At 46.1% G+C, this 20,951-nt stretch overlaps 1 protein-coding gene across 15 annotated transcripts in view; it reads left to right on the top strand.

The window, feature by feature from the left end:
* Positions 1–125: 125 nt before the first annotated feature.
* The window catches only part of ubr4 (ubiquitin protein ligase E3 component n-recognin 4), a 36,037-nt gene continuing 15,211 nt past the window's right edge, over positions 126–20,951 (top strand). For 3 of the 15 annotated variants that reach the window (XM_035522577.1, XM_035522578.1, XM_035522572.1), the window contains exons 1-59: positions 126–250; positions 2,141–2,238; positions 2,436–2,539; positions 2,649–2,778; positions 3,879–4,018; positions 4,238–4,340; positions 4,442–4,583; positions 4,708–4,832; positions 4,919–5,043; positions 5,180–5,239; positions 5,342–5,532; positions 5,661–5,760; positions 5,870–6,007; positions 6,103–6,220; positions 6,659–6,721; positions 6,883–7,070; positions 7,360–7,516; positions 7,673–7,758; positions 7,881–8,050; positions 8,212–8,491; positions 8,592–8,730; positions 8,873–8,952; positions 9,055–9,183; positions 9,380–9,562; positions 9,719–9,841; positions 9,947–10,176; positions 10,301–10,419; positions 10,757–10,854; positions 10,962–11,119; positions 11,297–11,503; positions 11,651–11,752; positions 11,845–11,945; positions 12,030–12,417; positions 12,513–12,576; positions 12,711–12,902; positions 13,029–13,099; positions 13,213–13,405; positions 13,817–14,050; positions 14,174–14,344; positions 14,504–14,686; positions 14,868–15,026; positions 15,132–15,284; positions 15,440–15,667; positions 15,863–16,020; positions 16,127–16,298; positions 16,437–16,638; positions 16,759–16,922; positions 17,069–17,285; positions 17,415–17,631; positions 18,057–18,089; positions 18,418–18,481; positions 18,591–18,725; positions 18,839–19,013; positions 19,150–19,275; positions 19,353–19,474; positions 19,608–19,719; positions 19,830–19,960; positions 20,131–20,308; positions 20,628–20,732. In XM_035522577.1, coding sequence (XP_035378470.1) covers positions 126–250; positions 2,141–2,238; positions 2,436–2,539; positions 2,649–2,778; positions 3,879–4,018; positions 4,238–4,340; positions 4,442–4,583; positions 4,708–4,832; positions 4,919–5,043; positions 5,180–5,239; positions 5,342–5,532; positions 5,661–5,760; positions 5,870–6,007; positions 6,103–6,220; positions 6,659–6,721; positions 6,883–7,070; positions 7,360–7,516; positions 7,673–7,758; positions 7,881–8,050; positions 8,212–8,491; positions 8,592–8,730; positions 8,873–8,952; positions 9,055–9,183; positions 9,380–9,562; positions 9,719–9,841; positions 9,947–10,176; positions 10,301–10,419; positions 10,757–10,854; positions 10,962–11,119; positions 11,297–11,503; positions 11,651–11,752; positions 11,845–11,945; positions 12,030–12,417; positions 12,513–12,576; positions 12,711–12,902; positions 13,029–13,099; positions 13,213–13,405; positions 13,817–14,050; positions 14,174–14,344; positions 14,504–14,686; positions 14,868–15,026; positions 15,132–15,284; positions 15,440–15,667; positions 15,863–16,020; positions 16,127–16,298; positions 16,437–16,638; positions 16,759–16,922; positions 17,069–17,285; positions 17,415–17,631; positions 18,057–18,089; positions 18,418–18,481; positions 18,591–18,725; positions 18,839–19,013; positions 19,150–19,275; positions 19,353–19,474; positions 19,608–19,719; positions 19,830–19,960; positions 20,131–20,308; positions 20,628–20,732 — 8,659 coding nt within the window. The remainder of the gene's footprint in view (positions 251–2,140; positions 2,239–2,435; positions 2,540–2,648; positions 2,779–3,878; positions 4,019–4,237; positions 4,341–4,441; positions 4,584–4,707; positions 4,833–4,918; positions 5,044–5,179; positions 5,240–5,341; positions 5,533–5,660; positions 5,761–5,869; positions 6,008–6,102; positions 6,221–6,658; positions 6,722–6,882; positions 7,071–7,359; positions 7,517–7,672; positions 7,759–7,880; positions 8,051–8,211; positions 8,492–8,591; positions 8,731–8,872; positions 8,953–9,054; positions 9,184–9,379; positions 9,563–9,718; positions 9,842–9,946; positions 10,177–10,300; positions 10,420–10,756; positions 10,855–10,961; positions 11,120–11,296; positions 11,504–11,650; positions 11,753–11,844; positions 11,946–12,029; positions 12,418–12,512; positions 12,577–12,710; positions 12,903–13,028; positions 13,100–13,212; positions 13,406–13,816; positions 14,051–14,173; positions 14,345–14,503; positions 14,687–14,867; positions 15,027–15,131; positions 15,285–15,439; positions 15,668–15,862; positions 16,021–16,126; positions 16,299–16,436; positions 16,639–16,758; positions 16,923–17,068; positions 17,286–17,414; positions 17,632–18,056; positions 18,090–18,417; positions 18,482–18,590; positions 18,726–18,838; positions 19,014–19,149; positions 19,276–19,352; positions 19,475–19,607; positions 19,720–19,829; positions 19,961–20,130; positions 20,309–20,627; positions 20,733–20,951) is intronic. The other 12 variants (XM_035522585.1, XM_035522579.1, XM_026998152.2 and 9 more) reach the window with 10 other exon arrangements.

Genomic DNA, 20,951 nt, shown 5'->3' with positions numbered 1-20,951 from the left:
AAAGTGCTGCTGGCGTTAAAATGAGATGATTTTCTTTTTTGTTTACATGTGACGACACGTCCTGTTTTTTTACGTCTGGTGATTAATCTCATTTCCTCTCCTAGATTCTAATAGAGAATCACAAGATGGCGTCGAGTGGAGGAGATGGAGAACCTGAGTGGACCGCAGCCGTGCGTCCGCTTTTATCGGCGTCTTACACGGCTTTCGAAACGAAAGAGCTACCTCAGCTTATAGGATCCATCATAAACAGGTCGGAACATGGCTTGTTTTGCGTTTTTAGGTGTGCAGCCTGATAAATTATGGGGATCCAGTCTCAAAGTATGCGCTAGCTTGCTAGCTAGCTACAGTAGCATTAGCATTAGCATTTGCACTTGCACTAACAAGCTAAGCTAGGCTAGGCTACCTAACCTGTACTGTACAGTAAGGAGCTACGCTAGCTAGATAGCTAACTAGCACTTCGGGTAATTGAGATTCTGCTTCATCATCAGGCCGAATCTGAGAAGGGTGTCTATGTTTGACTCTATAAAAACATGGTGACGATCCTCCCAGCGCTTTTACATAGCTATTGAGTTAGTGTGAGGCGTCAGTTTAGGTGCGCTGTTTTGTCTTGGGAAATAATTTGTTGCAACCATCTGTTTTGGCAGTTTGTTGGTTACCACCCATGTCATACAGCGGGCCACCGAGTTGCTAGCTAGCTACCTAGGATAGCTCATACCTGACAGGCAAGCCAAAAGTTACTCAGTGCTACTGATTCCTAGCTATCTAGCTGTTTTCTGTCTGTCACCCTTACGCCTTTGACCGGAATATGTTAACAGTATGTATTCAGTATTAGATAGATAATCCAGCTAAAAGACTTGGAGACTTGTGAAGTTTGCAGAATATTCAGCTAGCTAACGCTAGTTAGCTACTTGGCTAAAATCCTGTGTGGCTGCTGTAAGTAGAGGCTTAGCTAGCTAGCTCATTCCTATTGAGCGTCAGCGCTAGCTAGATGGCTATTGTCAGCTAAATCGTAACCCTGTTCTTGTTTTTAAAAGGGAAATGTTATTTAAAAGGCTAGATGTTATCCTTGTAGCATAATATGTGTGTCTATGTGGAGATGTGTTTAGTTGTAGCTGTCTGCACTGCTGTCAACTTAAGTTTAGCCTCATGCGTTATTGTTGGTGTGGGGAAGAAGACCCTACCTGACGGCGTTAAAAGATCATTAGCTCGTTAGCTAACTAGCTCCGTGAACTCCTCATTAGTCTCTAGTTAGCTATTAACGAATACTTACTTTATACGTTTTGCATGTACTATAACAATTCATGAAACACACAACTTCTGTAGCTAGTACTTTGTTTGATTGCGTATTAATTCTCCTCGTTTTCAGGGATCTCTAAATATAAGTCATAATTTGTGAGTGAGAGGTAAAGGTTATTCAGTTGACCTGCAACTGGATCAAACACTGTTAAATTTGCTGGCATGATCCCGAACCTGTACAAGTGCACGTCTGCACTGAACCGTTCATGACAGTATTTCCAGTGCTCTGGTGTGAGATGCTGTTAATAGTGACCCTTGTCTCAGCTTTAGTTTAATTAATGTTTTATTATTATTATTAAGTGGGTTCATCATTTCCTAATTGCTTTTATATGCTTTCACTGTAAGTAAGCACATAATTGGTATGCCATTAAGCTAGGCCTACTTCCATAGCACCCTCAACACACATGCAGTCAGTTTTCTGTGTAGTGTGTACTTTCATGTTCTTCGCTTCCAACTTCCACTGCAAATGCCTTTGAAGCCTTATCAGAATCTGGGTTTTGCCTGTTTGTGCATACAAACTACAGTCACTAATAAACAGCAGTCAGATATGTTGCTTAGGTTTGATGATGAATAGAATCACAGGAAGCATAATGAGCATTGTGTTTTACCACTCAGAACCCGTACCTGGAATTTTCCTTTTTTGCAATAAACTAATTTTGCTTGGCACAGTGATTCCCAAGGGGCCTGTAGGTGCCATCTGTTTTTAGGATAATTTCTATCAGGCCTCTAACATATGACAAATTCCACCAGTGTAAAAACTGATGCTGCTGATGGTGGATTGGGTTAAAAAAAAAATCTACAGCTTTGCTGATAAAGATGCTAACATGTCATATTCCTTTTGCAGTGAATCTGAGATACTTCATCATGATAAACAGTATGAGCCTTTCTACTCGTCTTTTGTGGCGCTCTCTGCACATTACATCACCACAGTATGTGGACAAAGTATGTGAATTAATGCTCTTCTTTTTAGAAAGGGGGAAGTGGTATAAATTATGAATTCATTGAAAACTCCATAGTAATGGGTTATACACTACCCTGCAAAAATAAGCTACTTAAATGTTGTGTATTAGAAGTATTGTAAAAGTCCTGGATATACAAAGTGGACAGTAACCTCCTTATTTTCTTATTTCTGTCACTAGTCCCCAGAAATCAGCTGCTGTCGGTAGCTGCGGCATGTAAAGTATTGATTGAATTCTCACTACTGCGACTTGAGAATCCGGACGAGGCATGTGCAGTTTCACAGGTCAGTCATGTCCTTGAAATTAGTCAGCTATTTGGATCATGATATAATTGCCTTGCTTTTCAAGTTGTCATGCCTTTCTTACGATGGTTTATATTTTGTTCATTTTCAGAAACACCTGATTCTCTTAATAAAAGGCCTTTGCACTGGTTGCAGTCGGCTGGATCGAACAGAGATCATTACCTTTACTGCAATGATGAAATCTGCCAAACTTCCACAGACTGTCAAGACGCTTTCTGATGGTGAGGACCTTTTAACCTTTTTTTAAGCAGTGAAAAACGACCCCAAATACTTCAGATTGTTTTTAATGGTATGTTGGAGCTGTAGTTATTGCATTCTTGCTTGTGGACTTGTATGATTGAATATTTGCTGGGCTGTCTCATCTTTGATTTCATTTTTTAATCCTCTGTCTTAAGGCTGTGCCCCTTCATTTTCTTAACTTCATTTTTGTAGTAAGAAAGCCCAGAGTGTAATTTCAAGGTACTGTGCTTTCAGTGAGTTGTTGGGCTGCCACGCTCTTTGAAATTAAAAAATGTATTGAAACATTTTATATTAAGACACAGTCATGTTTGGACATTTTTTTGTAGTGCAAACTGCAGCATTATGCCAGAGCTTTGCAGAGGTCATGGTCTTTACTCCCAAAGCCATTTTACAGAAGAATGCTGAAAAAAACAACAACCGATAATGCTATTGTGTATGAGGCGTGGTACATGGTCTATCTTCCAGCCCATCCCCTATCTCCAGCCTGAACTCAGAATCCTTAAAATCATGTGTGTTACTGTTTTAAATGCAAATGTTTCCAAATGCATCTCATGGTTTATTTTCATAGTGGATAACCGTTCACAGTGGCTAACCTTTTCCTACCTCTTCCAGGGGCTTTTGGTGTTATGCCATGAGGACTTCCTTTGCTTTCTGTACACTCCTGAGTAGCATATGTCAGCAAGTAAACTAAAAATAAGAATGTTGGACACTGGTGCACTTGACACCATCCTTTATTACTATAGGTTTAAATAAATGGCCTTAGACATTTCCATATTTAATCTAAGTGTTGTTGGTTTTCTGTGTGGAGATATAGGCTTCAGGTCATATTTTGTGTTCCACAATGGACAGGCTCGTGAGCTGCATGGTACATTTTCAGTGCCACAGAGTCTAGACAATGTCTTGTGCGATCTGAGTCTATTAATCAATCCCCCCTCTCTGAGTGCTAGGCTATCAAAAAGGGAGCTTTGTTCCTTTGCCTCTTTCAAATGGGTTTTGCAGTCTCCCATTTCCAGAGCGGTGCTCTCAGAGCTGGAGTGTGTACTCATGTTCTGTTCTCCTGTTGCCTTGTCCTATTGTCCAGTGGAGGACCAGAAGGAGCTGCCCTCCCCGGTCAACCCTGAGCTACGACACAAAGAAGTACAAATGAATTTCTTCAATCAGCTGACCTCAGTGTTTAACCCCGATGTTACTGTCCTAGCCTCGCCCTCTGCTCACATGCAGGTCTGTGTCTTTTCACGCACACAGCAACAGACCATGCCTCTGAGTTCCATATAAGCATATAAATAACAATCATTTAAAAAAGTAATGAAACAAAATAGAAATAAGAGCACATGGTTTGAGAATAAACTATAAGTGCTAATAAGTGCAGATTGCATATGTGTTTTTTTTTTGTTTGTTTTTTTTAAATTTTTTTTTTAAAGTTGTCGTTTTATACCGTAGACTGAAGGCGAGTGTGACGACCAAGCAACAACAGATCAGGCCACACAGGCCAAAATGAAGAATGCCTTCATCTCACAAAATGTGTCCAGTTTACAAGAATTGGGTGCGTAATTCTAGATGAACACAATCCATCATATTACTGCAGTAGCCTTGAGATTTGACTGCAATAAACCAAGTTATAACTTTGCTATTTTCCTGTCCCAGGGGGCTCGGAGAAGCTGCTGCGTGTGTGTCTGAACCTGCCATACTTCTTACGCTACATTAACCGCTTCCAGGACGCCGTATCGGCCAATTCTTTCTTCATTATGCCAGCCACAGTGGCAGATGCGACCGCTGTCCGAAATGGGTGGGGCTCCCTTGCATTCCTGGGTTGCCACGGCGTCATCGTAGTGCATCACAATGCATTCTATATCCTCTATGAATGATGCAGAATTTTTTTCCTTAATGATTTTTGCCATTTTATCCCCCAGTTTCCACTCCCTTGTGATTGACGTCACTATGGCCTTGGATACCCTCTCCCTACCTGTACTGGAGCCTTTAACTCCCACGAGACTCCTCGACGTGACTGTGCTGGCTCTGAGCTGTCTCTATGCAGGTTGGATAACTAATACTGCTGCTTTAAATAGAAATGACTGTGTTTACTTGGACACTGTTATAATGAGGATTGGTTTTCCTGCGCAGGTGTGAGTGTGGCGACATGCATGGCAATTCTGCAGGTGGGTAGTGGTCTGCAACTTCGGACCGCCTCAACAGGTGCAAAGGAGGAAGACTACGAAAATGACGCTGCTACCATCGTGCAGAAATGTGTATGTGAAATCCTTGTACAAATCCAGCCACTATCGTTGATCTTTTTCTTAGGTTATTCTTATTATTTGTGTTTGGAGAAGTGTCTTCTCAGTAGATTATGCTGTCTGTCTGTCTCTCTTGCTCTCGTTGAAACAGCTGGAGATATATGACATGATTGGGCAGGCCATAAGTAACTCTCGTCGAGCTGGAGGGGAGGTAAATGAGAAGTGAATGCTGATGTATCACCAAGAGTGCTGCCAGAGGCATTCAGGCTGTGCTGCATCTTGGTCTGTCACTGAGCGCTGCTTTCTTCTTCAGCATTATCAGAACTTCCAGCTCCTGGGCGCCTGGTGCTTATTGAACAGCCTGTATTTGATTTTGAACCTGAGCCCCACTGCTCTGGCAGACAAAGGGAAGGAGAAAGACCCTCTGGCAGCGTTGCGGGTCAGGGACATTGCAACCCGCACCAAGGATGGAGCAGGGTCCCCTAAGCTGGGCCCTGGGAAAGGGTAGGCATCCTTTGCTTCAGTTATTGGATAGAGACTAGAGATGCCTTCTCTGCTTTTTTTTTTTTTCCTTTTTACTGATGGCCTGTCCATTTTAACATTTTTATTTTATTTTTTTGTAAATCTTGAAGGCATCAAGGTTTTGGGGTTTTGTCTGTCATTCTGGCAAACCACTCCATCAAGCTGCTCAGCTCGCTATTCCAGGACCTACAAGTGGAGGCACTTCACAGGGTAATAGTTCAAACTTGAATATGCCCCACTGTTCTCTGGCCCGTTTCACTTTTCAGTTTCATCTTATATGGAACAGCAGTTCATTGTGTTTCATCTGCTTCTCCTTCAGGGCTGGGAGAGTGATGGCCCCCCGGCGGAGCTGAACATCATGGCTCAGAGCACGTCCATCCAGAGAGTGCAGAGACTCATCGACTCTGTGCCTCTCACCAACCTGCTCTTTACGCTGCTCTCCACCTCCTATAAGAAGGTATCAGGCCATGTCACCTGGCCATGCTCGGAGGGCGGGATCCTTCCTGAATGTGTGGAGTCTAAACGTGAATCCTCTGGTTTTGCTACTCACAGGCCTGCGTGCTGCAGAGACAGAGGAAAGGCTCGGTGAGCAGCGACGCCAGCGCCTCCACTGACTCCAACACGTACTACGAAGACGACTTCAGCAGCACAGAGGAGGACAGCAGTCAAGGTAACGAATGCGACAGAGTTCTCTCTGAGAAGTCAGTGTAAAGCCTAGGAAAGTTAGATTAGAATTATGAATTCAAAACCAGGAATATGGTTGCCGAATCATTTTTTTCCCCCAGAGACTAATCGTATGTAAACTATTGCTTAAATTCTCTCTAATCTACTAGTGACCTACTTCTGGTCAGATGTATCTCATTTTGAAAGCTGAGCTATGTCTTTCACCGGCTGAGCTAGTGTCAGGGCAGAAGTGGGTGAGGTGTATTTTAACACAGTTCCTGAAGGCTGTATGCTGTAGTAGACGGACAAGGGTCAGGCCACTCGAGGGCTTAGAGGCAGGTCAGTTTATCTCTTGCTGCAGAGTGCTGTTGCACGCAAAGCATGCCCTGCTTAACTGCGCCGCCCCGGCAGCCGACGCGGCTAGTGACAGTGTTCGTTATTTCAGCAGAGAGAAGACAGGAGAGGACAAGAGCAGCTTGTGTCTCAGGTCAGCAGATCTCTGCATTAGGTCAGACTCGTAGCGTCTCTCTCTGCTCCCTTTTACTGTGCTTTCATAAAGACTCAAAGAAGTCTTACTCCACGGCTTGTAGAAACAGCAGCTCTTATCTGCCTGAAATACAACAACCTCAGGGATTTTGGAGATGAACTTGGCTGTCTGCGCATTCACAGATGATGACAGTGAGCCCATTCTGGGCCTGTGGTTTGAGGAGACCATCTCTCCCAGTAAAGAGAAGGTGGCACCCCCACCTCCGCCTCCTCCCCCTCCTTTGGAGACTTCACCGAGGCTCAAGAGCCCCAGCAAGCAGAACGCAGGAGAGAACGGCAATATCCTAGCTAGCCGGAAGGACCCGGAGTTGGTAAGGGGACACCGGGTTTAGGTTGATCTGTGTAATCTGAAGACTCTTTGGATGTTTGCTACCCGTAGTGCATCTTAACCAGAACCAAGTGTTTATTCCCATAACAAAAATGTTAAACACCTAGACAAAAGTGGTTTCTTTAAGATGCAATTGGTAAACTTATTAAATTGAGCTCATCTTTTAACTTTAAGTTCTCATATTCAACATTGTGGTAAAGGAAAGGCAGGTGATCTCAGGAACATGTGACTGAGCAGCAAGTGAGAGAGTATTTAATATTTTTTCCCCCCAGTTCCTTAGTCTGGCTTCTAGCATTTTGAACTTCATCACAACATCCATGCTGAAGTCCAGGAACAACTTTATCCGCAACTACCTAAGTGTGTCCCTCACCGAGCAGCACATGGCCACCCTGGCCAGCATTATCAAAGACGTTGACAAAGACGTGAAGGGTGAGGAGACTATAGTCTTGAGTGTTTTCTGTGCATATTTTAATGTGTACCTATGTCTCTTAATGTCACTGCGCAGTTTTTTTTAATCCTTGATTGCTTTCAGACGTTACAGCCTTCATAAAACACCAGATCTGACCTGACCTGTCCTGTCTCTAGGTTCCTCTGATGAAGAATTTGCCTCTGCATTGTACCACTTCAACCATTCTTTGGTGACATCGGACCTGCCTTCTCCAGCCCTGCAGGTAAGGGAATCCCCCACCCCCCCATCGCTCCACGACTCCGAAAAGGATAACATGACTCAATTAAAACATTCTCTGCCTAGCTGGTTGACTGATGCTCTGGTTGACTGTCTGTATGTGTTTAGAACACCTTGTTGCAGCAGTTGGGTGTGGCGCCATTCTCTGAAGGCCCCTGGCCCATGTACATCCACCCTCAGTCGCTCTCGGTGCTCTCCAGACTGCTACTGATCTGGCAGCACAAAGCCAGCCTGCAGGGGGACCCAGATGTCCCCGAGTGTATGAAGGTTTGGGAGAGGTGAGCTCAAACTCAACAGTAAATGGTACTTCACTGTCTTCATCCTTATGTCAGAGAAGTTGGATTGTAATAAGGAGTAAATGGTTTGTTGTATATTGGTAAAAGGGAGCACATTTTTCTCCAGCAAAGCTTGAAAGAATTGCTCTGCCTGTTTGGTTTAGGTTTGTGGGCACCCTGAAGCAGCATACCTTGCAGGGAGCCATGCCCAGTGAGGAGGACCTGAACGTGGAGCACCTCCAGCTGCTGTTACTCATTTTCCATAACCTGTCGGAGAAGGGTCGACGTGGGGTCCTTGCCCTCTGCGCACATGCCATCATTGAGGTGGCCACCCAGGTGGACTCCCAGCTCCAGGCCGTGCCCCTCAACCTGGCCCGCATCCTACTGGTCTTTGACTACTTGCTACACCAGTACTCCAAAGCCCCCATGTACCTGTTTGAGCAGGTAGGATAAGAACTGGCCATTGATCTCATTTCCAGTCAAGCACTCTTACCTAGAAGGAAGGGTGTCTGTATCTGAAGGGTGTCTGTTCATACACAAACAGGTGCAGTACAACCTTCTGACTCCACCTGTGTCCGGCGCCAGCTCCACACAGGAGGGGGGCAAGCGAGGTGGCCTCCCACTTTACTACGGCTTTAAAGAGGTCGAGGAAAACTGGGCCAAACACTGCTCTGCAGGTAGGAGTAAGTCATACTTCTTATGTTCCTCTCTGTACTGTCCTCAAAGATCTAAGATTACATGAACTGAAATCAAAACTAATTTGGAAGTGGACCTGTGACAGTAGTGTAGATTTTTGTTGAAGGTTTCCCATGTTTTCTAATTTAGATTCTACAGTGCAGCCCAAGTTCTACTGTGTGCTTTCTCCCGAAGCTTCAGAAGATGACAGGAGCCGACTTGACAGCAAGGTAAAAGAAAACTCCAAGCCCATTTCAAAACCGAAAATACTTTCTGAAAATTTGATAACTCCTGTTCACGTTGAATTCATCTTCCTGACAAATCCCTCATAGGTCTTTCAAGTGCTGTTCACTGGAGCTATAAAATACGAAAACTTGTACTCCTCTCTCATCTCCCTGCTGGCAGCTGGCTCTCGCTTTGACATGGCCAGAAGGCAGGAAAACAAGCCTATTACCCCAACCGTGAGTCGCATAATTGCAGTCTTCTGTGTATATGCTTCATTTGGTTGATTGACTTCGAATTTGAGACTGTTAGACCCATTGACGTGTAAATATTGAGTAGCTTGTTATTGATTAGTTGGCATGTAATTTACCTCTAAAGAATGTTCTGATTGGTACTTTAATGCCAGATGCCCTTGCTGCAACTTATTTCTTGCAGGAGGCATGTTCCCTCCAGTACTATTTTCTGATCCTGTGGAGGATTCTGGGAGTGCTGCCTCCCTCTAAAGCCTATGTGGAGCAGCTGAAGACGGGTAATAGTGACTCAAATGAGAGCGACATTCTGCACACCCTCAGGTGGTCATCGCGCTTAGGAGTCAGCACATATGTCATCTGGATCACGGTGAGTGTTCCTAGCCTGCACACCTGGACCAGCCTTTCCCTTCCCTTTCAGAAAGCGACTGTTTTCTAACTTGCATCTGATTTTTAATTTTTTTTTTAAATGTCTCTTTTTTTTCTTTTTTTTTTTTTCCCCCCCCCCTCTCTCTAACCCTATCAGGAACACCTTGTGAAACAGGGAATGAAAGCAGACCATGCAGCGTCTCTGGTTGAAATGGTCTCTTCAAAATGCAGTGCCATCAAATATGATGTAGAGCTCGCAGAGGAGTACATTGCCAGACAGGTACACATGGCCAGATGGTGATAAATGGAGGCTTCCTTATATTACTTGGGTCATGTCGTATCATAAAATGTATAATGAAAACTCCTTTTCTCGGTTTTGTTCTAGATCTCGTCATTCTGTTGTGTGGATCCCAACAGCATCTTGCCTCTTCACCAGATTCCTTCTCTGCAGACCATATACACGCTGGACGCTGTAATTTCTAAAGTGCAGGTCTCCCGTAATGAACATTTCTCCAAGGTGGCAGCAGAGACGGACACTCACAAATCCTTTGAGATCACCAAGAACCTGCTGCCTGCCACACTGCATCTAATTGACATTTACACTGCCTTTACCAGGTTCGTACCAGTTACTGTGCTGTAACCTGCCTAATACACACTTAAGTGTTAACCAGTGATAGCTGCTACATGCTACCTTTTGCGGTTCCTCAGTGCTGAACACTTCGGTCTGCCCTGTGTATAGATCATACCTGCTAATGAGCCTCCCTGAGGATGGAGAGAACAAGGCCACAGAAGCCAAACTGCAGGGATACGCAGCTGTGCTGTCTGTCGGCTCTACCCGCTGTAAAGCCAACCTGCTGGGTAATGGTGCCGGGCGCTCTCGTCCCTCTGCTGCTTTCTTCTATAAATTTGTTCATTGCAGAGCTGCACAGACATCAGTGTTCGTGCACGTGTTATGGATGTACACATGCGTAACCATGGTGTTTTATACAAATGTTCAAACAGTTTGACTTCTTAAGATTGATATTGGGCAAAAAATAGAGACATGTTAAGAGCAATTCCTCTTTTTGCTTGCTGGATAATTCTAGTTTTGAAGTGAATTACACTTCAGTTTAATTTAATCTGTCTGGGATAAACTTGGCTTTCCTGAAAATGTTACAAACGTGATTTCCAGCTAATCCTTGCCCTCTGAATTTAGGCCAAACAGTAATGCAGAATCTGCCGTCTGCTCTTCAAACACTATGCGAAACATGGAATAACATTCACACTAATGAGTTCCCCAACATCGGTTCCTGGGTAAGTGCGCTACTGTGCCTTGCATAGCCTAAACCCCTTCCCCTTGTACAAACGGTCTAATTCCAGGTGTTTTTTTTTTTTTTTTTTCTTCTCTTCTCTCTCCTCAGCGGAATGCCTTTGCCAATGACACCATTCCGTCAGAGAGCTATATCAGTGCTATCCAGGCTGCCCACCTGGGCACGCTTAGCAACCAGTCTCTGCCCTTAGCCTCCTCCCTCAAACACATCCTGCTCACACTGGTACGCCTCACTGGAGACCTCATTGTGTAAGTTACTCTTCACTTTATGGTGCTCCAGGTAGCTCTCAAAACTGAAATACTTGGTGTGATTTATATGAAAGTGTTTGCAGAAATGTAACCGTGTAATGAGGTGTCTGTTCAAACAGTTGTTGGTGAAGTGGATGTGTTGTAGGACCCTGGCCCTTAAACATGTTCCCCCTACAGCACAGAGGAGCTGAACCCTCCCCAAGTTATCCGTACGTTGCTGCCGTTGCTGTTGGAGAGCAGCATGGAGAGCGTGGCTGACATCTGTAGCACGTCTCTGGAGAGGATCCTGGGCCCGGCCGAGTCCGACGCCTTCTTGGCCCGCGTCTACGAGCGCCTCATCACCGGCTGCTACAACATCATCGCCAACCACTCCGACCCCCACAGGCAAGACACACAAAGCTTAACGTTCTCTGAAGCATACAACATTACGTTTGTCATATCGTGGAATTGTTAGGTGTTTATCCAACGTGAATATGGTGGAAAGCTAACTCAGCAATGCATGTATGTGGTCTGGTTTACTTTGCCTCTCAGTGGGCTGGAAGAGTCTGTGCTGGAGGAATGCCTGCAGTACCTGGAAAAGCAGTTGGAGAGCAGTCAGGTCCGCAAAGCCATGGAGGAGTTTTTTTCGTTCAGGTACCACCACAACCTAAGCCTGCTCAGTCTCCTATAGAAAATGCATAGCTTTAAGCAAGTTAACTTTATTTCGCCCTCCCTCTCCTCTTTAGTGGTGAACTGGTACAAATCATGATGGCAACTGCGAATGAAAATTTATCTGCCAAGTTCTGCAACCGGGTTCTGAAGTTCTTCACTAAGCTGTTCCAGCTCAGTAAGTAGCCAAAACCAATAAAAGCTTGGTCTCTGAGCCACAGAACAGCTATTTCCTAACACGTCTGTGTGTGCCTGTGTGCAGCGGAGAAGAGCCCCAACCCCAGCCTGCTGAGTCTGTGCGGCTCCCTGGCCCAGCTGGCCTGCGTGGAGCCGGCCAGACTGCAGGCCTGGCTGACCCGCATGACCGTCTCGCCCCCCAAAGACCTGGACCAGCTGGACACGATGCAGGAGAACCGACAGCTACTGCAGCTGCTCACCACCTACATCGTGCGGGATAACAGCCAGGTGGGCGAGGGTGTGTGCACCGTGCTGCTCAGCACGCTCATCCCCATGGCCACAGAGATGCTGGCCAGCGGTGACGGCGCCGGGTTTCCCGAGCTCATGGTTATTATGGCCACACTGGCCAGTGCCGGGCAGGGGGCGGGACACCTACAGTTGCACAGGGCCGCCATCGACTGGCTCAACAGATGGTGAGAGAGACCAATCACAGTGGACGTTGTTTAATGCTATTTTGGTTGCAGGGTATGGTTTAAAATAACTCATTTTTAATTTTTTTTCCTTCCAGTAAAAAATATTTATATCAGAAGAATGTTGTAGAGAAGGTTACTGCTAATGTGTCTCAAGGCAAAGTAAGTAGAACGTTTATTTATATATATATATATATACAATATTCATTTTTTACAATTTTTGCCATTTTTACCATATATTGATGTTTACCATTGAAGTTGTAGGGAAGTGATGTAAATTTGGTGTTGCATTGCAGCATGCCAGCATGTTGGAGTGTGCTTGCCACATCATCTCGTACCTGGCGGACGTGATGAATGCCCTGAGGCAGAGCAGTGGGCAGGGCTCCTCCCAGCTGCTGATGGAGGGAGAGGAGAAGGTCATCGAGGTGGACTCCGACTGGGTAGAGGAGCTGGCTGTGGAGGAGGAGGACTCGCAGGCCGAAGACTCGGTCAGGAAACTGCCTGCTCTCACAAGGCTTAGAACTGGTGTCTGGTTTGCTGCTTTGGGTGGTCGATGCCTTTGGGACATTTTGATACTCATGCTTCTGTCTGCAATTGTGGTTTTTGCCTCCTAGGACGAGGACTCTCTCTGCAATAAGCTCTGTACTTTTACCATTACACAGAAGGAATTCATGAACCAACACTGGTAATAATGAAAGAGCCTGCCATTCACTTTACGACCACCCCCCCCCCCTTCCGGTGAAACACTGTGCTGATTTAAACACACAAACCTGACCTTCCTCTTCTTTCACTGTCCAGGTATCATTGTCACACCTGTAAGATGGTGGATGGGGTAGGTGTGTGTACAGTGTGTGCCAAGGTCTGTCACAAAGACCATGAGATCTCCTATGCCAAATACGGCTCTTTCTTCTGTGACTGCGGGGCCAAGGAGGATGGCAGCTGCCAGGTGAGACCGAATACTTCAGGTCATCATGGGAAAAGAACAACAGCGGTAACTTTGGCTTGCAAATCATTTATTATTGATTATCATGAACTCATTTCAGTTCTCCCTCAGCCCATCAGGACTTTCAGTATTTTTTTTCCATGAACCATGTCTTTCCTCCATGGTAAATCAGTGGTAAAATATGAGTTTTGCATTTATATCTAGTAGGATGATAGATTCTTGAAAATGCTTTGACGCTTTAACCCATGGGCATATTAACATTAAACCATAACATCTCATGCATGCCTCCTTAATTGAAACCATATGCATGTTTAAAATAGTCAGTCTCTTTGGTTAACCCCCACTAGTAAAGTTAAAAACTAAGTTTGGTCCCTTAATTCCCTTTAACATGAATAACCGATATGAGCGGTATCTTTTGTCCGTTTGTTTTGAACTGAGTTCTGTATGTGTGTTGAGCAGGCTCTGGTGAAGAGGAGTCCCAGCAGTGGCATGAGCTCCACTATGAAGGAGTCCTCAGCCTTCCAGAGCGAGCTACGGATGCCCGATAGCGCCATCCGCCACCAGAGTGCCTCGCCCGCTGACAAGGGCAAGGTCACCATCTGCGACGGCAAGAGCAGCGACGAGGAGAAACCCAAGAAGCACAGCGTGTGCAAGAACATCGAGGGCTGCAGGGAGGACCTGCTGGCTCAGGTGGTAAGAGAGGAAAGGCTGTTGACACCTAGTTTTGGAGTCTTCATATCAAAGCTTTAATAGTTTTGAATATTTTTATGGTCTTGTTTATATCCAGTGTCCGGCTTGCATTTTTGTCTCCTTCAGTCAAGTTCATCCACCGCCTCGCTGGTGCTGGACCTGCTGATCTTCCTGATGGACGCCATCCAGACCAACTTCCAGCAGGCGTCTGCTGTGGGCAGCAGCAGCCGGGCCCAGCATGCCCTCAACGAGCTGCACACGCAGGACAAGACCGTGGAGATGACCGACCAGCTCATGGTACGAGCGCTGTTGGCGGCAGCAGCCAGGAATGCAGATCCTCCAGACCTCCTTTGCTGGCTTGAACATTTTTAAAGACAGACATGCAGCCCACACCGTAGAATACAAGCACATTGACGGGCATCGTTTATTGCAGTATTGTTTTGTGTCCGTTTCCAGGTTCCTACTCTGGGCTCTCAGGAGGGTGCATTTGAGAACGTGAGGATGAACTACAGTGGTGACCAGGGCCAGACCATCAGGCAGCTCATCAGTGCTCACGTGCTGCGGCGTGTGGCCATGTGCGTGCTGTCCTCTCCCCACGGACGCCGTCAGCACCTCGCCGTCAGCCACGAGAAGGGCAAGGTAAGGTGCCATCTTGTCCCTCCATAACTCTTGTCCACTGGTAAGTCGTTACAGGTGGTCTTTGAGTCACTGAGTTAAATATGGAGGTATTACTTTTGCTATTGGTTTGTTTATGTTCATTATGTCCTCATTTGAGCTCTTTTTGTGTTTTTTATGGTTATCTGTTCAAATGCTTTGGCAGATCACAGTGCTGCAGCTGTCAGCCCTCCTGAAGCAGGCCGACTCCAGTAAAAGGAAGCTGACACTTACTCGCCTGGCCTCTGCACCCGTACCTTTCACTGTCCTGAGCCTGACTGGAAACCCCTGTAACGAGGACTACCTGGCTGTGTGCGGCCTCAAGGTAGCACAAGCTGTCTCCAAAAAATCTGTGTGTGCTTGTTTCCCTTGTGTAGGCATAGACTTTGTAATAGACGCATGTTCGTTCTGATATTGCTGCCGTTTGCAGGACTGTCACGTGCTGACGTTCAGCAGCACGGGCTCTGTCTCTGACCACCTCGTGCTGCACCCCCAGCTGGCTACTGGGAACTTCATCATCAAGGCCATCTGGCTGCCGGGTTCACAGACTGAACTAGCAATCATCACGGCAGATTTTGTTAAGGTTGGCCATTTAAGCATTGAGGCTCCGCCGACGTTTCTTAACCCCCAGTGTTTAGCCTTACATTTTCAGACGCTGAAAGGTGCTAAACTGAATCGTGCCTGACACTGTGCTGCAGGACTTCAATGCCTTCATATAATTATGATTTTCCTTTGCAGATCTATGACTTGTCCGTGGACGCCCTGAGTCCCATGTATTACTTCCTGCTACCGAGCTCAAAGATCAGAGATGCCACATTCCTTTTCAATGAGGAGGGCAAGAACATCATTGTCATCATGTCCTCAGCTGGCTACATGTACACACAGGTGATGGATGAGTCTAGCAGCGCCCAGCACGGCCCCTTCTACGTCACAAACGTGCTGGAGATCAACCATGAAGATTTGAAGGTATGTGAGTGTGCTCGCTCTCTCTCTCTCTCTCTCTCTCTCTCTCTCTCTCATATTCATATATATATATATATATATATATATATATATATATATATATATATATATATATATATATATATATATATATATATATAAATTACACTGATATATGTGGTAAATGGCTTTGGAGTTGACGAAGTTCCTGCTCTACAGGACAGCAGTGGGCAGGTAGCAGGAGGGGGCGTGTCCGTGTACTATTCCCACGTCCTGCAGGTGCTCTTCTTCAGCTACAGCCAGGGCAAGTCCTTCGCTGCCACAGTCAACCGCAGCAGCATGGAGACCCAGAGGCTCTTCACCATAAATGTCAAAGGGTAAGTGCCATTTCTCTCCTCTCTGCTTCTGAGATGATGACATTTTAGCTGCAGGGAAATACCTGCAAGTTTAATCTGCTCATAATGTGCTTTTAACCCCCCCCAGGTCAAATGGGGGCAGTAAGACCTCTCCAGCTTTGTGCCAGTGGTCAGAAGTAATGAATCACCCAGGGCTGGTCTGCTGTGTGCAACAAACCACAGGGATCCCTCTAGTCATTATGGTGAAGCCAGACACTTTCCTCATCCAGGAGATCAAAACCTTACCTGCCAAAGCCAAGGTCAGTTCTCTGACGGAGCCGAGCTGCCTTTGGTATATTGTGTCCATAACTCCAATGTTCATGAGTTGAGAGGGGTGTTTTTCCTTTTGCGTGCACGTGTGTGCGTATTTCGAACCTCGCCTCCCTGTCACTGCCCAGATCCAGGACATGGTGGCCATCCGTCACACGGCCAGCAACGAGCAGCAGCGCACCACCATGATCCTGCTGTGCGAGGACGGCAGCCTGCGCATCTACATGGCCAACGTGGAGAACACGTCCTACTGGCTCCAGCCCTCGCTGCAACCCAGCAGTGTCATCAGCATCATGAAGCCCGTGCGCAAGCGCAAGGCTGCCGCTGCCAGTAAGCGCTTGCGACATGCTGCAGCCCGAGACGGCCCTGGGGGCGGAAGGGTTTAGGCCATTTTTTGATTTGCTTTTGCAAATCTGTTTTAAATCTTAACCTCCCTCCACCCCGCCACAGCTACACGCACGTCCAGCCAGGTGACCTTCCCTGTGGATTTCTTCGAGCACAACCAGCAGCTGACAGAAGTGGAGTTTGGAGGCAATGACTTATTGCAGGTCTACAATGGGCAGCAGATCAAGCACCGCCTCAACTCGTCAGGGATGTACGTAGCCAACACCAAGGTAAAACACTCATATGGTATATAGTACTGCACTGGTTTAGTATTCATTCTAGCTGAGTTTTTAATTATTTTTTTTATATTTAAAGAATCATCCGTATTAATATAGTACATACAGTATGGAATTTATAACCAGTTGATCTTTGTCAGCCTGGTGGCTTCACGGTGGAGGTGGTAAACAATAACAGCTCCATGGTGATGACTGGCATGAGGGTGCAGGTTGGCACTCAGGCCATCGAAAGAGCCCCGTCCTATATCGAGATCTTCGGCCGAACGATGCAGATGAACTTGACGCGCTCCCGCTGGTTTGATCTTCCCTTCACGCGTGAGGAGGCCCTGCAGGCCGACAAGAAGCTCTCCATCTTCAGTAAGAATGCAGAATCTCTTACAATAACTCCACTCCTGTTACTCTCCTGTGTCTTATAGTATTATGATTCGAACGGCTTTGTTTGTTTTGCTTTTTATTACTTCCCTTCGATGTCTGCTGCTTTTACAGTCGGCGCATCAGTAGACCCTGCAGGAGTCACCATGCTGGACTCCGTTAAGATCTATGGCAAAACCAAAGAGCAGTTTGGCTGGCCCGACGAACCTCCAGAGGACTTCCCATCTGCCTCCGTTAACAACGTGTGCAGCCCCAACCTGAACCAGGGCAATGGCACCACCGACAGCGACGTCACCACCCCCACCTCCACCAACGGCACAGTATTGGAGAGGTAAGCCTGGCATGGGCGGTGCTGCTTCCACCCTCTGTCAGTTCACATCAAAAACTAGCACTTCAGTACAAGTGGTACATCTACAAAAGTCCAGTTTCTTTTTTTTTCTTTTTTTTTGGTTTCCATTTCTCTGTCCTCACTGTAAATATTCACCTCTTAACATAATTTCACCTTGATTTTTTTTATAATGTATTGATGCTCAACGGTTTTAACGGTACTCAACAGACAAAGGAGGGCAGAGGTGTGGAATGGAGGAGGGTGTGTGTGTGTGTGTGGTGTGTCCAGTCCACGGCTGTCTTCATAATGACCTTTGCTTGCATGCTTACGTGTCTTTCTGTTACATACAAATCATTAGTTTACTTGTTTCTTTCTGTGATCCTCACACATTTTTCTTTTTCTTTGCTCCCAAAAACAATAAAATAAAGTTGCGAAATTGAGTCCTTATCAACCTTGGACCGGTTAGTAACTGCCCCTTTCTCTGCTTGTTTGCATGGTGTTTGTGTACGAATGGCTGTGTGAATGTGAGCGCGCACAAGGCAAACGGAAAGCATCCACACTCAGCTTGCTGTGGCATAGAAAAACTGCCACAGTTTCAATCTGAGTGTAATGAGGATTCTTATACTAGCCATCACTTTTGCTTCTAAGCCAGTATAAGTTTGTTGTAATGATAGCTAGTAAATGTTAGCAGTGTTCTGAATTGTGTGGTTTTAAAACATTTGTGCATTGCTTACTTCAGTGGACATCGTTTACTTTAAAGTACATTAATGTCTCCTGTGCTCTTCCTAGGTTGGTGGTGAGCTCACTGGAAGCTCTCGAGAGTTGCTATGCAATTGGTTCTTCCAGTGAAAAGGCAAGTAAAAAAAAAATTTATTCACTCGATTCTATTTTAGGAACAAGTGCTGAGAATTCCACTAAAATTCATAATCTAATATAAATGTTTTTCTCCTTTACATAATAAGGAGAAAACCAAAGGCCCAGCTCTGGAGCTGGCCACTCTTCTTCTGTCCATGCCAACACCTTCTGGAGTGCAGCAGCAGACAAAGGGTCTCCTGGCCAGCCTGCACACCAGCCGCACAGCCTACCACAACCACAAGGTACTAGAGTCGCCTGGTTCAATGGACCCCTTCCTGAGCGGAGGCAATCGCTCTCCCTGCGTTCTGTCTCGCGGTTGCGTATCTATCTGTTTCACGGAGCCGTTTTTGTGCAGGATCAGTCGCTGCTGAGCAACGCCGTGCAATGCCTGGGCAGCTGCAGTAAAGACGGGAAGGACTTGGACCCTGACGTATTCCAGCGGCTGGTGATTACAGCACGCTCCATCGCCATCATGAGGCCCAACAACCTGGTGCACTTCACCGAGTCCAAGATGCCTCATGCAGAAATCGGTACACAGCACTGTCACCCTGTTGCAGGGACTGTCAAATCCGTTCACTCGCGTTGCTCGTGCCATGAAGCCACGTGGCTGTTCTTTATGATGACCTTGCACCCTTTCTTTGCCGTCATGGATTCTTCTGCTGTCAGATCTGAGTGAGGATAGTAAGGACAATGCAGAGGGCTGTAACTTCATCATGCAGCTGGTCAGTAACTTCTGGAAGCTTCATGCTCTGAAGCCCAAGAATGCCTTCCTTGCGCCTGCTTGTTTGCCTGGTAAGTGAGTTATTTCATTTATATTTTAAAAGATGGTTCTGAATTATTATTACTAATACGCTTTCAATTTTTCTAAGGTCTAACCCATATTGAAGCCACGGTGAATGCACTGGTGGACATCATTCATGGCTACTGTACATGTGAGCTGGACTACATCAACGTGGCCTCTCAAATCTACATGCAGATGCTGCTCTGCCCTGTAAGATTTGGTCTCTTTGCTCTTTAAATATTGTCACGTAGTCCGTTTTTACATTTTATTACATTCAATCATCGTCTTACTCATTAGAATTCGTAGATTCTATAGCTAATGTTTTTATGCACAATTGTTCCAGGATACTTCTGTGAGCTTTGCCTGCAAACAGGCCCTGGTTAGAGTCCTGAGACCCAGGAACAAACGCAGGCATGTGACCCTGCCCTCTCCACCACGTTCCAACACTCCCATGGGTAAGAGCTGGATCTGGAGTACTGGAGCTCACAAACATTCTTTGGACGTGCATCGATGCCTTTTTCTACGGCAGCGTTTTAACGCAAGCCCCTTGCCCGCTTCATCTCAGGTGATAAAGATGACGATGATGACGACGATGCTGATGACAAGATGCAGCCCTCTGGCATGACAGGAGGGGAGAGCGGCAGGCAGGAGAGCCAGGAGCAAAATGAGGTCGACCACGGCGACTTTGAGATGGTGGTGAGTTTTGGCCAAGGACGGGCACGCGTGTCCTCATCAGATCTTTCACTTGTGGTCATCAGTTTAGTCAACTGTGTCTTAAGAAGACGGCTGGTATACAGTTCTCTCTCTCTCTGTGTGTGTGTGTGTGTGTGTGTGTGTGTGTGTGTGTGTGTGTGTGTGTGATGCAGTCTGAGTCCATGGTTCTTGAAACAGCAGAGAACGTGAACAACGGGAATCCATCTCCTCTGGAAGCGCTGCTGGCTGGGGCGGAGGGCTTCCCCCCCATGCTGGAGATTCCCCCTGATGCTGACGATGAGACCATGGTGGAGTTGGCCATAGCTCTTAGTCTTCAACAGGATCAGCAAGGTTAATGTCAGCTTCAGCTTTTGACTCACAAGCAGGGTTGGACACAAGCTTGAATGAAGGAGGGTTTTTGAAATGTACCATTTTTACACATTAGGCGAAAAAGAAAGCCAGTGATGTGTAATATGAAAGCATTTATTTTATAAGCATATATAGTGGAGTTTTTGTAGTGCTGCCCAGACTCCCAGAACAATTCTTGCAGAGGCACGTCTTTCTTTTCTGTCTTCAGTCTTACTCTTTCTTAAGCAGTGGAATAATTTACGTATGTGGGCCTCTGTGCCGTCAGGCTTGTAATTGCGCGCGTGTGTGTGCGTGGGTGCAGGTAGCAGCAGCAGTGCTCTGGGCCTGCAGAGCCTGGGGCTGTCTGGCCAGGCGCCCAGCTCCTCCTCTCTGGATGCAGGCACCTTATCTGACACGACTGCGTCAGGTAACTGTACCTACACCCTATCAGAACCATGCTTCTCATTCTATACTACTGCCACTCTAAATTCACAGTAAAGTCATTTGCTTCTCAAATTAAACATTTCTTATGCGTTTCTCACAAAGAATGTACCAAGTCTAGCAACCTTTTCTAACTCAACATATGTAGTTAAGTATTATTTTTATAATTATTAATCACAAAGTTTTTCTTCTTAATGCTTGGCTA

Source organism: Electrophorus electricus, chromosome 24, assembly GCF_013358815.1.
Source record: "Electrophorus electricus isolate fEleEle1 chromosome 24, fEleEle1.pri, whole genome shotgun sequence".
Classification (NCBI taxonomy): domain Eukaryota; kingdom Metazoa; phylum Chordata; class Actinopteri; order Gymnotiformes; family Gymnotidae; genus Electrophorus; species Electrophorus electricus.
This window is presented reverse-complemented; position numbering and strand designations above follow the sequence as displayed.